Source organism: Numida meleagris, chromosome 5 (genome assembly GCF_002078875.1).
Source record: "Numida meleagris isolate 19003 breed g44 Domestic line chromosome 5, NumMel1.0, whole genome shotgun sequence".
Classification (NCBI taxonomy): domain Eukaryota; kingdom Metazoa; phylum Chordata; class Aves; order Galliformes; family Numididae; genus Numida; species Numida meleagris.
Genome location: NC_034413.1, coordinates 15,157,941 through 15,174,299, shown reverse-complemented (window position 1 = coordinate 15,174,299; position 16,359 = coordinate 15,157,941). Strand labels below are relative to the sequence as shown.

Genomic DNA, 16,359 nt, shown 5'->3' with positions numbered 1-16,359 from the left:
CCTAAGCGATGCTTTGAAAACTGAGCCCCGGATTTTCAAAGGCCTGATAGTTTGAGTTAGAAAGGCAGCGTCTTCCAGTTTTTAAACCAACCGCGTTTAAACGTGCTTTCTTTCTCTCTTTCTTTCTTTTTCCTAGTACTAAGCACTCAGAAATTGCGCCTAAACGGGGTACACTTACACATTCACAGGAACGAAGCGGTTTTATATCTAAACACTTACATCTGTTTCAAATTTATAAGTGAAAATTGCATCTGCTGGGATACAATCTTTGACACGTTTGTAAGTGTGTAACAAGTAAACGCAGAGGCTATGACAGCTGGTCCTCTGGGAATTGTTGTTATGCTAAGAAAAAAGACAAGTTTCCTGTTTTTGAATATATCCTTTATAGACTAAATTCTCCCCAAGGGCAGAATGCTTCCCTAAAATGCAGACCTTCAGGTACGCTCTGAGAGATGCCTGGTCTTGTCACGTATGTAAGCCAAATGCATTTTTGATTTTTTGGCACTGAAATGAATGTAGGCCTGCCTGCGTATGGTGCTGAAGCCACGTAAACAAGCTTATTGCTGTTATAACAAAAAAAACCCACTCCTGTTGTATAGCTTTAACAAATCTCATTAAGACATCAAGGAGCCAAAGACGTAACTCCCAAAGAAAGTCACTGCTGAGGCAAATAGCTAAGCCCTATGCAATATATAATATAGCAACAAGTAGTAGATACTCGAAGAACAGTTGCTTGATTACAGGGCAAATGTTTATTATGAAGCACGTTCTTCCTCATCATTAATGAGTAAGCTGACCAGTAGCAAAAGAGCTGTCTTTTGAGCCCAGAAACAGGCTGGAGTTTGAAAAGCAGGAGCCTGGCAGGCAGTCAGGCTCCAGAGGGCACAGCTCCGGCCAAATTGCTCCTGTCCGTCCCATCAGCCTGTACACGCAGTCCCTTCAGACAAAGCGTAGAACTATGTCAGTGGTAGAATGTGCGTGGATTAAACATTGTGCATTATGCAATGTTTGGGTTGGTCACTTCTTTTTTATTTTTGAGCTCCTGACACGGAGGCACACTCTGGCAAACCAAATGCAGGGAGTCACAAGAGCAGCCCCCAGAACAGCTTCTGCCTCTGTTCTGAACAGGAATTGAAAATATCATTTCAGTTGTAAGAATACAGAAGTCTTTAATATATCACAGTTACTTTTACAGCCGTCATTTTCATTTTGCTTCTCCTTTTTTTTTTTTTTTTTCTTTTTTAAATGCAGGTGTGTAAGTAACACTTACACATTGAAACTTACCAGGAACACAATTAACTTGAGGGAATTTTTACAGCACAGTTTAAACAAACATAAATCCTCAATAAGCAGTTTTTTTCAATGGCATGAGACTCATAACAGTCTTGTTTTCAGCTGAGTGCTCGTCTAGAATCACATAACTTCATGCAACGGCAATAAAATTTAAATACAACACACCTTCCATGGTGCGTTCTGGAATTGAACGCTCTTGTCCCATCTGCCATATTTACAATGCTGCAGTTTCCACGTGAATAACTTCACCAAAGCTCAGTACATATACTACGCTGTGAAAAGTCATTACTTGACAAATGCTGTTTAGGACTACTCCAAACTGTCCTTGCATACATACACATCTAATCTATACTGTCAAGCTGCTGTACTCTAGGACTAAACATCTGCAGTGGTCTGTTCAAGTATAATTGCAGCTCCAAGTTTAAATGTGAATCTGATTACTTTTAGGTTTGAAGGAAGGAGTTTCTACAGCTTCAGCCTGTGAATACAAATGGATGTCTACAGGAAGACAAGTAAGCATCGTACAGTTCCATGGGATCAGACCTGCAAAGATGAGCAACTTCAGCTCTTTGTATGAAACTACAGCTCACAAAATTGACCCAGGAAGCAGCCAGTCTAGCTCCTGAGAGCTAGCTGTTTACTGGTAGGACTGAATGTTTCCTTTCCCTAGCTTTCAACTCATTCCTTGTCATGGACCAAAACACCAGATCAAATAACATCTCAGGAAAATACTGAAATTACACTGGTGAAAATATTGAGGCTTTCAACCTAACAGGAGGATATACATCAGGTTATACAGTTTATGAGCATCTCTTGACTGTGCAGCACTTGGTCTCCACAGAGTTCAGAGATCTCTAGAGGGTACTGACAGAGGTCACCTCCGCTATCCTCACTTAGGCAGCCATCAAAGGTTCCAGCGTTTTACATCAGAGTTGATGTAATGTTCCACTGAGGCTGTATTTGCTCTACCCCTGGTCCTCCTTCAATGACTGCTTCAGAGCATGATCACAACATGCATGTTACATGGGGTCTATGCCTCAGTATTAAAGAATGTCTATAGCACGCCAGTGGTAGTTGCAAGTGTAAAAACATATTTATTAGCAATGGCACAAATAAAAGTTTTAACCACAACTGGAATCCAAGACATCAGATGCCAGAAAACAGCGTCTTTTTTGTTGTTGTTTGCATCAAAAAGAACAACAAAAAAAAATCCAATGCAATCTGTAAGGCACAGGCACTTATAGATGTACTCATCATGAGTTTACTGTAAACAGATAATTATTTCTTCCAAAGTAGTGCATTCAGGGTAAGCCTGCACACCCACCCTTCATAGCAGATGAAGTTACATCCCTGAGGGACAGCTATACTAGACCTGGGAACCACTGGACAAGGAATTCCACAACCAGTAGCTCAGGAATGTAAATACAGACAAGTTAAGAGCAAACCCCGAACAGCTGAAGTTTTTTATTTTTTCACGGACAACCTTCACTTTCTTCTTCAGCTACTACAAGTAGTTTACCTCCACACTTATATCTGTCAAATGGCTCTAAAAACATTTTAGCAAATGCTGCAGCCTGTATAAAATCACAGTATTTGTTGGTTTTATTGTTTGTTTTGTTTTTCTTGTCTAGATAATTTGGTTTAGCAAAGGTCTCTAAGCCTAGTAAGCAGCAGTAACAAGAAACCCGGATAACGCAGACTTTGTTTTTGTAGGCTATTTGTGAAAGATCTTTCTTTTCCTGATGCTATGTTTGCAAATGTTTTAGGAAAAACCCTTCCTGCTCAATGTTAATATTCCAGTATTATTTCTTTTCTAAGAAACACACCTTCAAGAAATTACTCTCCCTAGAAGTTGATTTTTTTCCTTAGAATATGCCATTTCTCATCACTTTTCAGATGACAGTATTTCCTTAAAATGCTTCATCTGAAAAACTATTTTTACAATAAAAAAGAGAAAAATTCAATCTATGTAATACGTAATTCTTAATAATTACTCATCATATTTTAGCTCCAATAGATCTCAATATACACGGAACCTTGGTGGGTAGGGATGGCACGATTCAGCCTCAAATACCTCCTGCAATTTCAAAAACTCTTCCCCCGATCTTACTTGCCACTTTGAAATGTTATCCCTTTCTGGTGAGTAATCCTGCACTAGATTCTTTTGCTTCTTAAATGAACATTATTCTCACCCTTTATTGACTGACCACATCTATTATCACATGTAAGCAGTGTTAATCCTCTAGTAATTAACACCCTTACTAAAGTAATTTTAACTCAAAGAAGTTTAAATCACATTATTGGTTTTATTTAATTAAGCTACAGAGACTGTTTTACACTGTCATTTGAGGTTTCAACCTGTGTCTTTTCAATCTACCAGGTAGGCAGCTTTCCCCCATTACCTATGTATTTCCATCTAGGAACTAGTCAGCGTTACTCTTTTCACAATTCACTTTTTAAACCGTACTTACTGTCAATAGATGCAACACTTAGGCACTACACTGAACACATGACCATTCCCTAAACTATCAATCATTTGGATATGTATTTCAATGACATTATCAAAATGAGGACCAAATCTATTCTTCCATGGGAATCAATATCCTGTTAGTACTTAAAATGAATGAGCATCTTGTACTGTCTTCAGACATGCTGAACAAGAGCAAAGCTTTTTTATTTAAAATTTAGACTGGCAAAAAGAAAGGAGAATCTGAATGCACTGAGTGCACATGCTACCTGTGAAGGTTCGGCACTTTTCCTGTTGCTTAGAAAATAAGTCAGTTTTTAAACCAGCATTTTTTTGTGTGTCTACTGCATGTTCCTCTCTATGGGAAAGTATCTGGTAGCCTATGCGCTCTTACAGAGCTCAGGTAAGCTGCTCAATTGACATGTTTGACACAAGGTCAAAAGATGAAAACTGTCTTCTGGTTTAACTGCATCATGTTACACTGGGCTCTTTGGAGGAGTGTGGGCTAATTGTGTGTCCTTCTGGAACAATTCCTGGAGGCATGCCATTGAAACCAGGAAAGCTTGCATTCTCCAGGGAATAAGACAACCTGATGGCTGCTTGGACTCTATACACCATTAACTGTGCACTGAAAGTCCTTTCTTTCCTTTGGGTAAAAACATCTCTTCAAACTTCTGCTGTTTAAAAAAAATCTGTTCTTAATGAGTCTCAGCATAAACCATAGAAAATGATAAACACAGAAAGAAAAAAGGATTAGAACAATAAAGTGCCTTTATAGAGGCACTGACTTTCTCTCTCTCTTTTTTTTGTCCTTCATGCCATATCTTTATTTTTTTCATCTCCTCATCTTCCAACATTTGTTCTTTCCTTTTTCCCATTTCTTTGCATTTCTGTTCTTATTCATTACTTTTTTTTTCTCCCATCTTCAGTCCATTACTGTGGGGTTCTTTCAGTTGTGCTGCTCTTTCACTAATAATACTTTGGGGAAAATCCTCTCCAAGAGTTTTTATAATTATTATTTAGGTTTTAAAATACAACTTGCACGTGAAATTTATACTATATTGTATGGTATATTATATTGTACAAGCACTTTTGAAGACATAGTTGTTCGTTCTAAGACACTACAGTTCAAATGAAAAGATAGACATTTCTAAACGTATGGAAATCTACATTCCAAAAGAACATTCATCTATGCAAAGGTTTGGAAGCCTTGAATTGTGAAGGTATTTTGTGCTATAAAACAAACAAACAGAAAAAACCCTCCCTGATTCCCTTCATTCATTACTATTGTTCTGAAGCAGAGAATTCCTTGGTATCCTGGATTCCTTGTTGTACAAATTCTTGGTTTTACAGAATTTTCAATTGTCTCTATAGTGACTCTCAAAGAATAGATGGATTATCTTTCTCGTTTTACGGAATAATCTGTTGCAAAATGAGAAAAAAAAAGGCGGGGGATATTCTGCCTGCTGCCTGTGCTTGACAGGGAATTTAGAGAAGGGCTGGAATCTAAATATCTTGATTGATGCAACTGAAAAATACTGAGGGTAAATCTGTAGGGTTAAGTGGTTATTATTGTAGCCCAATATATACTACATATAATCAGGGATATTACCTGTTTAGCTAAGAGTATGTAAGCAATTTTGAGGCAGAAATTATTGACTACACTGAAGCAGCTAGCAGCCCCATGGCTCCTTGATGGGTGACTAGTGCTCATAGATGCTAAGAACACAAGTAACTTGAAGGAAAACAACAATTTTCTTCTCTTGTGTTGTTCATTTAACAATGCTCATTCATTAGTCATAGGAACCACATACCACCCACAGGATTCAGAGGAAGTCCTGTGGAGCTGGGGGCTCCCACACTGAACTCCATCCATCAGCTCAGAGCCACAGAAGGGCCCAGACACAATGGCAGAGATTCTGCAGCAACTGGCTGTCAGCAGGAAGACAACAGCTTGATATAATGTATTCCCAAACTTCAGGAAAGTCAGGCATTCAAAACTTGCTACAAATAAAGCCTTCAGTCTGCATTTATGGCATTTCTTGTGGGACAAAGATAAAGGCAAATATCAGCTGGGGAGCAAAGCTGCCAGGAAAAAACTGTCAGAGAAATGCTTCATTCCACTAAATAGCTTCCACTGCATGTGATCTACATCAGTGACTAAAATAAAGGATAAGCAGGAGTTAATAAATGTAATAGGCAAGTGGATCATTTTTTTCTATTTCAAGCAAAAGATTGAGAAATTATCTGAAAGTGAACCCAATGGCAACTTTCTACTAGTAGGTATTTCTGCAAAAGAATGGAAAAGGTTTCCAATGGAAAACCTTTTCCATGTAAGGCTCATTTTTTTGCTTTCTCTCATAACATCCTTGGAGATGTTACGGATTAAAACTTGACTGCTTCATGAGTAGTTTCCCAGAGACACAGCACAAAAGTTATTGAAGAAATCTAACATTTCATTTGAGAAAACTGAGACCTTTTGGTTCTGGTATTACAGACGAGGTGTAACTGGTATACGTACTTCAGCTACTGAGGATACAGCTACAGTGCCATTTACATCACAATCTTGCAGAGAATTCATCTGTAACTAAGGGATGAACTTTCTCGAACAGGAAGTTTTCCAGAGATATGGAGTATCATCATAATAGCAATTCTGTATGTTTTGAATGAATTGACTCATTCTACACCTTGTCTTGTGAAAGTATTGGTGATTCTGAAAGCTGATTAATTCTGACAGTTGGTACTACTCAGGGGCTCAGATACATCCATCTAAACAGTCTTGACCGGAACTTTTGACTTTTTTTTTTTAATATCTGCTTTTATTAACTTCTCCAGAGAAATTTTTATTAATTTCTGTGATGGCAGTATTTACAAGCTGGAACTCTGATGCACTGCTCTATGAAAAATCAATCGTTTTACCTGCATATGGCAAAGAGATCAAGAAAAGCCTCTGCCTTCTCTGCTCTAAAATCTGTAAGTTCACCTAACAATAGCAACCTCCTCTTGCTCAAGCAAGGCTTGTGTTCTTGTGCAAATATATTATCTGCAGGTCTCAATGTCAAGCTTCATGAATTCTATCATTTTCTAAATGATTTATTGGCAGCTCTTCTAACTCGTGCATATATATGGTTTGGTAAGTGGACAACTTAGAGAGTTGTGTCCCTTAAATGAACTAGCCCAAAGGAATAACAAGGAAACTTTTTTATTTTTGATAACTTACACAGTTACAGGTACGTTTAGCATTCTTTACCTTCAGTTAGGAGATGCCATTCATTTAAAGCATTACAGACTTCAGTACATAGTCTTTTGTGCATAATCTTTTGCACTTTTCTCTGGAGAAATTCTCTGGTTTTTGCCAGAGATGGAGTAGTATAGTTTGTAGCTAAACAGCCACTTGTACATTGTTTTAGTTAGGTAAGCTACTGATAGGGCTCCTGAAGGGAAATAGTAGAATTTGTATGCTGAGTTTTTAAAATCTGTTTTTCAGGTATGCCCCTCATGCCAATAAGCCAAGATCTAGAATGAAAACCTGGTGCTGTATCAGTGTGTTATTTGCACTTCTCTGATGAAAAAGGGGCATTCAGAAGCTGACCTGGATACAGACCATTTTGCAATGGATTTGATGAATGATTTAATGTCCCAAAGAACACACATCTAATAACTGGCATGTGTGCTTTTAGCTCCTGGCAGCAATGGGGCAGGAATACCTACTGCCAGGAAATGACTGACATGCAATCCTGCTTTGATTCTCGAAATCCTTATCAAGATAGTGTATCTAAAGCTGTGCTTGGTGTTGACCCTCCCCACTGCTAATTTCTGTGCATTTGTTTCCAAAGCTTCCTAATTCTTACCAGCTGGCAAGTATAAATCTCATCCCGGTAATGAGCTGCCTTCTGTGTACAGAGCACTGATTGAGATCTTCCTCAAAGATATCTACACACACAACTTGCGATCTGAGCCTACTGTGATTACCAATGGGCTTCACAGAGCCTCAGTGAAAAGGAAAAGTCAAAAGCAGGAATTTCCATTGGGAAATATAAGTGCATACAAATTGTTATGTTTGTCAGAAGAACTTTCATTTATTTGTAAGACTACAGTACTCAGAAAACGCATTGTGTATTCTCAGCAAGCTGGATAATACACATTTATCATGCAGTCATACTCACAGCTGTGCTATTTGGAATACAGGTATGTATATGCACATTACCCAAGTATGGCACAAATAGATGAGAAACTGAACCTTGCAGTGTCTCTGCTCTGCTCAGCGTGTGGACTAAAGTTCTCTTTCTTGCTTTAGTATGGATCCAATTTATGGAGAAGGGGAAGGCCAAGAAGAGTTGCTTCCTTCTCCAGCAAGTGAGGGTCTGTGACCTGAAATCCAGAGAGGTGCAGCTCCTGTTTTGTTGCTGCCTGAAACCCGAGCTCCTTTCTTTAGCTGAATAAGCAGCATTGCACTGAAAACTAGAGAAGCGCAAATCCCATTACATAGCACCCTGAGGCTGGGCTTCATGTTACAGATGTAACGTGTTCCTCTGCTTGTTCAGAGAAGCTGGAGAGTGAATGGGGGAGGAGAAAGGGATCAGTAAGCATTGTGAAAGAGCCTCTGTGAAGATGAAAGTCTCAACAACAATTTCCCTCAGGAAGGGGAAGATGAAATATTCAATACTACCTGATAATTAAAAATTCAAACTGCTGTCTTATGAAAGAGGGGCTTACTTTTATCTTTAAACTACAAGGATTTTAAAGTCTTATTCTTAAACATACTGCAAGTGACTTCTCCCTCCTGGAAAAACCTGACTGTTGCTCTGGTTAAGACTTGTGGAGTAGGGCTCATGGGTGGCTGTATCCGACTCACTTCACAGCCAAAGCACTCTGCAGGTGCAGGATGCCTGTGGAGCCCATGCCCTCCCAGAATAATGGTAGATCATTTTGGCAACAGCCTGCAACTTATTCTCTGACACCTACTGAAGGGCATACAATCCAGTGGCTGAGATTGAAATCCAGCAATCTGCTCCACGTTTTCTACCTACAATCAGTCACTACTGAGTTTATCAGGACAGTAACAATTCTCACTGGTGAATGAGAAGCAAATTTGGGCAACACAAGAAAAGCAGAACATTATGATACTAATAAGAATTTTCAGCTTGAAATAAACTTACAACTGTTGCATGCAACTCTACTGTTCAGAAGGTTAGCAGTATTTCTCAGCAACAGTACACCAGAAAAGGAGCCCAGGGAATTATTAATCCAGATTCCATTACGCTTTGCAAACAGAAGAAAACACACTATGCTGTTAAATATTAGTTATAAATTTTTAGAAGGAATATGTATTGTGTATTAAAAATGAGTCATGTGAATGGAAATGCTTGTATACACGCTTATTTACATACATATACAGAATTCTGAGAAAAATGTATCTGCTAATGTTTCCACGGTACATTATTGTGCATATTAATTGTATTGATTGCATTTTACATCTACTGTGTGTCTAATGTTATCAGAGTGTTAACATCTATGACTGAAAAATACTTCTCACATCATCTCTGCGGAATTTATGGACCCTGTCATTCTTTCACACCCGTTGGTATTGCAGACTGTAAACTGTTACCACGTGGGTGGAGACTCCTGTGGTGGTTCCTTAACTTGGAACTTGGTAACCTAGTGGTTACCTACAACACCTGATTCTGCTTCATTTCAGACTGCTACCCCTGTTGCAGGAACAGCACTGAGAACAACTGGAGGATATTAATGTCACCTCCTCAACTGCCAAGAGAATACAGATGTGTCATAGTTCTCTTCACCCCTGCTGAAATAAGAAAATTCCACAATCATCAAACTAGCCTAGTACTTGTCTGAGATGAGTCAGTACAGGAAGACCCATTTGAAATGGTCATACTAGAAAGAAGCACGAGAAATCACTTGTGAAGTCTACGGTGAAAAAAAAGTAAAATGAAATTGTCAGCTTAGGTTGTAACTCTGCAGGCAGTGATATTATTTCAAGAACAGGCATTTATTTCCTCTCAGTTAAGAAGCATGACATTTGCCCTTGGAAAGTACAACTACTAATACAACACAGAACCGGATGTCTAAGGTTACTACTAGGTTATCATTATCGTCCACTACACACTACACTGGCTCTCCAAAGAAGAGCACACACATTGCAATACTCAGGCCTTCTCCCTACAGTGTTTAAATGTGCAGGACATCCAAGAAGTTGCCTCACATTCCAGAACAGTAACACTAATCTTTAGACACTAAAGAACAGATCATAACCAGGACAAAACTAATTCATGGAGAAGGCAGAGCTTTCTCAGAGACTAATTCAGGTAGGATGAACTAAGACTTGTTTACTTTCAAAGGTTAATTCCAATTGACCTAGGATCTGAAATGGTAGTAAAATCCCCAAAGTTCATTCCACCTCATTTTGGGCCAGTGCACTATTTACCTAGGCTCCCTATATAGTCAGTAGCAAGAGATTATCTTCAGAGAGCAATGCAGGTTGCAGGAGAGCTGGGTCATCTTCATGAGATGCCAAGTACCATTCTCTTTAAAGAATCACATGCCACTTTGATAATAGCCTTAATGAGCTGGCTTGCTCCTCAGTGCTTTAAGTAAGGGAGGTGAAATGGTGCACCCAGGTATGACCTCAAGTCAAACCTCAAGACAAACAGCATATGACACAATTACAGCAGCTGTACAAAAATGTGAATTTACCCTCATTTTCTTAACAGCTGCTTGCTGTTTTAGTAGCTGCTAAGCTAGCCAGAGCTTCAAGTTTTAAGATGATCATGGTCATGGGATTCTTAATTAGTACAGGGAATTGTATATTAGTATTCTCTCTGCAGTAAAATTCAGGTAGCTCTCTAAGAAGTTTCTATATGTTATTCCATGGTTCTGTAGCCACTGCCCACATCACAAGTCTGAAGTACAATACCCTCTTAGCAGTTCAAGGATGACACTACATAGTTACATATATCCTTTGGAGAATAGTTCATTGACTGCCATGCAATGACTTAGAGTGATGCAAAAGCCAGGCATGTTTTTGGCTACTCTCGTTACATATCCATCTGCATGAAGCAAATATAACGGACTCTTCCATTTAAAATCAATCATTTGCACAGAGCAGACTGTCTGAACATGAAACTATCCTAGATTCATTTTTCTAGATTACTTCATGAGATATATAAGCTCTTAAGTTCTTCAGAAATTGTGCCCTGCCCCAGAAGTTTTCTGTTTTGTCTGCCAAAAATGTATAGCACAATATAGACAAAACATTTCAATTAGAAAGAAGTCTATGCACGTAAAAGTCTTCCTCCAGGCAGAACAAAATAGAATGGAGAGCAAATGCACCTTGTGTGATTAGCCAGCTGCATGGGGTAAGTCATCTCTACAAGATGCTGAGATACTACAGTTACGGGAACAGAACAAAAACCTTTACTGACCAGGATTTCTCCGTATTACTAAGCTTCTTTAAGGAGTACATTAAGTATTTACAAGAGTGTAAGAGAAGACAGTACAAGGAAAAATAGCGGCTCAAAGGGGACACTGGGAAGTGCCAGCCCCATTGCCATTCACAGCTTCTTGCAGCTTTCTGCAAATACTGTTTTTTTTTTCAGAAGCAACTCTTTCTCATATCAGCTTTCTGTTTGCTCTTTTGCACTTGTGGGAAGGAGGAAGGAACTAGGCTTGCAGGGAACAACATATTGTTCATACATTGCCTTCAGGAACTGTTAGGATGAAAATTCCAATGGCAATTCCTTTCAAAGCTGCTTCTCTCCCCGTGCTAATCATCCAACTGCAGCTCTTCCCTCTTTTTCTTCCAAGCTTGTTCCTTGTAAGTCGCTTTACTTATTTAGGAAAATGTGCTACAATATCCTACTACCCAATCCTCATTAATCTTACACATTGTCCTGGTACAACACAGAGAGAGTAAGCTGTTGTTGAGATAACTGGCTTCCATTAGCAAGCATGTGATTGGCAGGACGATAAAGTCTTTTCCCTTGCAGGTCAGCTGCTTTTTAAGAAGAGGGCAATCCTGCTGATCCATCTTTTAGCTACAGTCTCTCACTGAGTCCCAAATCTCCTGCCTTTTAGCTTTGATACGGTTCAAGCTTTCCCCCTTGTATCAGCCCCTACCTGTCATCAGCTCCTCTGTACCAAACAGCCAATATCAGGAGTTTGACCTCAGGGCACAGTCCGGGTGGGCAGGTAAAACCTGACCACTGGACCTACTTCCTTATCTTTCATATCCTGCAATTCATGAAGAAGTATCAAATTCAAACTAAAAAACAGAAGCATGACCTTTTATAAGAACTTTCTGAAAAAGGCTCTGTTGCTTTTCTAAGTATTCTTGAAAAGAACTGTCATCCACCCTATTAAGATAGAAATGGATCACAAATAAGGAAGAGACAGAAAACACTGCAAATCCTTACTAAATGCTAAGTGTTATTTTTAATACGCTCTATGCACTTTTGGCAAAGCGTGCAATGATATGGTAAAAAACAAAACAAAACAACAAATATACCAGACATGTTTACATGTACATGCTCAGATTGCAACCTGCACTTTTGCTGTTTATAAAGTTTCTGAAGTCAATTAGATTTCCATGGGATACATATAAATAATGTTTATTTGCTATAAATTGTTACTTGCACCAAGAGAATTCTAAATGTAAATTGCTAACGTAAACTGACTGCTATCACAAGCAACATAATCCTTATTTCCAAGATATGCTCAACAGCAGGTGCTTAGAACATACAAAATATTATTTATTTCCCATAGCAAGTATGCACACGCCCGGCCCTTCTGCATAGCTGGAAATCACGTTTTCCCTTGAAACAAACATAGGCGCCACAAAGATTTACAGTGCTCGGGTAGATGAAAGAAATGATGCCAAAAATCTCTCAATATCCTCTCCCTTTCACTAAATTGTCTTCGTACAAATTGGAAGATGTTTAGTCAATTCTAACACTGATATCAGGAGAAACTGCAAAACTATTGCCAAAGGAATTTTCCCTTCTGAAATGCCTTTTCATTATCTTAATGTGAAAAAAACTACTATACTATTAAAAGAAAACATGTTCTTACTAGACAGATAATTTTGTATTTCTATTCTTTTCTGATGACTTTGACAGACACATAATAGTGCTGAAAAATATTATCAGCATCTACAATAAGCTAAAGAGCCTCTTTGCGCAGCTAATGATTCATTTCACTATTTAAATGACACTCTATACTTGAAATTTTGTGAAATTCTTTTTAAAAGTTTACTCCAAGTATAAAAGGTTTATGAAAATGAATTGCTATGGTTGGATATATTATCAGAATTTAGAGAGCAGGGAATAGAAATGATTACATGAAATTAAGTTGATTTTAGTCTGGAAAACAGCCTTCCTTTCGACAAGAACGGAGAAGTGCTTTCAATAGTAAAGCACTTAACATTAATTTTTGTATAGAATAAGGATCTGCTGGTTGGAATGAAGCAACTTTCTAACTGCTTAAATGAATATGTACCAAGTTAAGTAAAGGAAATGTTAAATAATACTACACTTGATTCTACTGTCCAGGGAGTCATTCTCTATAAAGGAGCAATTGCTCAGAATGAAACAACAGTAACAGCATACCAGGGTAACATGTGTACTCTTTCAAAAAAAGCATCACAAGGTCTTCACAAAACAGTCAGGACCAGAATTCAATGTTATATCCATGTAATAATACCACCAGTAGCACAGTGCCCCCTAACACCACACTGAAGAAACAGTTTTATACTAAGAAACAGGGAGTAGTGCCACTAATAACACTTTAAGTAACTGCTTTTCAAAACCAATTATATGGGAATGCTAAACCATGAAAGGTCCCCAAATTTAATAACTCCAGCACTGGTCAGAAGGGGAAATTAGTAGGATAAAAAACAACTAGTGTCTTACTTGTCTGAGGTCGATGAAAGCTAACTGCAGGGTGTCTCCCTGGAATCCTGGCACAGGCTCAGAACTAGCAAACACTGCAAGAAAAAAAAATTATGGATGTAAATTTTGTTTTTAATGTAACAGAAAAACGAGCTGTATGCATTATAAATGATAGCTAGCATTAAAATGAAACCAGTTTGATACAAACACACTACAACTAATTAACCCACCCTAATTAAAAAACAACCAACCAACAAAACTTTCCAAGAACAATATCTTTAGGAGAACATTTAGCAATTCTGCTTACAATTCTAAACCAGTAATAATGTAATAAACATTAAAGCCAATCCCTTTACATTTTCAGCCTGAGGTGAATGATTACTGAGGTATTTTGAAATAACACCAATTCCATGCCTATCAACATATTTTCAAACATCTGCTTTTGTTACAGCATCTGCTCTATAAAACCCCACCTCTACCCAAACAGCTATAAAAGACAGACACTAAGGTGGGAGCTTGTTTAATATGAGGACGACAGGTGGGAAGCTCTAAGTGCCACAGTCAGAACAGAACTGAAATGTCTGTTCATGATAATGAACTTCCGCCCTTCTTGGACCCAAAAACAGACTGACAAAATTGAAAGGCAAAGCTATCTCCTGCATACAAAAAAATGGTAACACATATGAATGAAACAAACTAGCTATTTATTTAAGTTAGGAAACCTCGAAGATTTTCAAGCCTAAGAATTAACAAATGTATTTATTTATTTTAATTTCATATGCAAGTTGAAGGCAACTAAGGAAAAGAAAATAATCTATAAAAGCAGGGTAATGTCACAGATTTCTGTTATTATTAAGTAAAAACAGAAAAAGTAGAAATTCATTAAAACTACAAATCCCCCAAAATGGTACATCACAGTTAAACTAATAATCAGGAAATATCACGAAACACTGATGTACTATAGAGACGGTCAGTGCTTTCAGGAAAGAGAAAACAGCAAAGCTCTCCAGCAACCCCCTCTTTTGTTCATGTCACAGAGAGCTATCAAATCAGGGCTTCAGCAGTTTCCCACTTCCTTCTATGAAAATGAAAAAAACATGAACAGAGGCTCAGCAAAACATCCTGACATTTCAGATTGCTTCAGGATGTACTCAAAAGGAGTACTGATGGAATGCAATTTTATAGCCCACACGTTCAAAATAATCCACTTCCAGGCACTGTCTCTTCTTAAATGTAAAGAAGGAAGTAAGAAAAAAGCTGTATGATGATAACATTTTAAAAGTTGGAGATCAGACACAATGAGGCACATACTACATAATCAATAGTCTTATATATATGATCAGAAGGCCTGCTCATGAACTCAGTCCAGCCCTTCAGACAGCAGTACTGCAGTAGCCTAATAACCAAAGTGAAGGAAGTCATTAATTGTGTGCAAAAAATGAAAAGGCTATCGCTGATTTACTGTTTCCAAGAACATAAGAAATAATAGAAAATAAAATAAATGGAGAGAATTTTACAGATCAAAATACAGAACGTTTTCATAGAACACAAAACAATTATGAGACTCATGACAGATTGTGCATGACATATAAACGAGGAACAAGTATAAATGTAAAATATACACATATTTGTAATACAGGCCCTTCAATAGTGATTAAACATAATAGTCTGAATACTCATTAAATCCGTGTGTATTGCTGGAAGACGGATCTGGAATGAGAAGAGCCACTCAATAAACAGCCCAGTGTTCTATGATCTTCTCTGAATACTGTCACCAATCACTGCTGGGGACAGGACGCTTGGTTAAAGGGAGCCTTAGCCTCACTCAGTTGGTAGTTCTGATGTTCTTACCCCAGTGCACATTTGTAACAGAGACATTCGCAGAAACACCCACTGCCTCGTATGCCTGCTCAAGTTAGACAACCTACTTCAAAAGAGTTTAAGAGAATTTTTCTTATGCTTGTCAGCTTGAGCAATTGACAAAATAAATATTGCTCATGTGGCTAGCAGAATATAGAATTTATCCTAATATATTTAATAATGCAGTATTAGTTTGTTTCTCTACAAAGCACCTACTACTCAGGCAGCTACAGAGCAAGTATGCAAGGTCCCAAACTATTGTATATGCTCTATTCTCTCTAATTACATTTTTCTGTTACAAATTAATTTATGGCACTGGGGGCATTCATGATAGCATAAACATTTATTCTCACATTTGGGTCATTTTTGACAGGTGACTCCAGCAGAATTTTTTTCATTATTAAAATTTCATGAGTTCAAAGGGCAAAAAGATAATCTACTTATGGTAACAGTCAGACAGTCCCACTCCCTCAGCTCAGGGCTTTTAAGTTTTGTAACAATTTTACAAAGCTAATTAAATATTTTCTACTGCACAGCATTTTAGGAAGATATTATAAGAACGGGATTAACATTCTTAATGTCTTTGTCCTAAGGGTCCTTTTCCAGATAGTAATGAAACATTGTCATATACAGATCTTTTAAAATATTTACCCCCTACATTCATGGTAATCTTAAAGAGGATTTAGAGGGGGTAGGGGGCTAGTTGTTTGTTTGCTTTAGCATGCACAAGGACATTCAGGAATTTTACAATACCTGAGAGTGAAAATGCAAAGATCACCATTAAGACTATCATATACAAGGGCAAACAACTAACTGCTTGGCAGTTTCAATTAG

At 38.0% G+C, this 16,359-nt stretch overlaps 1 protein-coding gene across 5 annotated transcripts in view; it reads right to left on the bottom strand.

The window, feature by feature from the left end:
- EXOC6 (exocyst complex component 6) overlaps positions 1–16,359 on the bottom strand; it is an 87,899-nt gene that overhangs the window by 9,088 nt on the left and 62,452 nt on the right. For 4 of the 5 annotated variants that reach the window (XM_021398411.1, XM_021398412.1, XM_021398410.1 and 1 more), the window contains one exon: positions 13,687–13,760. In XM_021398411.1, the coding sequence (XP_021254086.1) occupies positions 13,687–13,760 (74 nt within the window). Of the gene's footprint in view, positions 1–1,206; positions 8,310–13,686; positions 13,761–16,359 lie in introns of those variants that run through there. The other variant, XM_021398413.1, reaches the window with a different exon arrangement.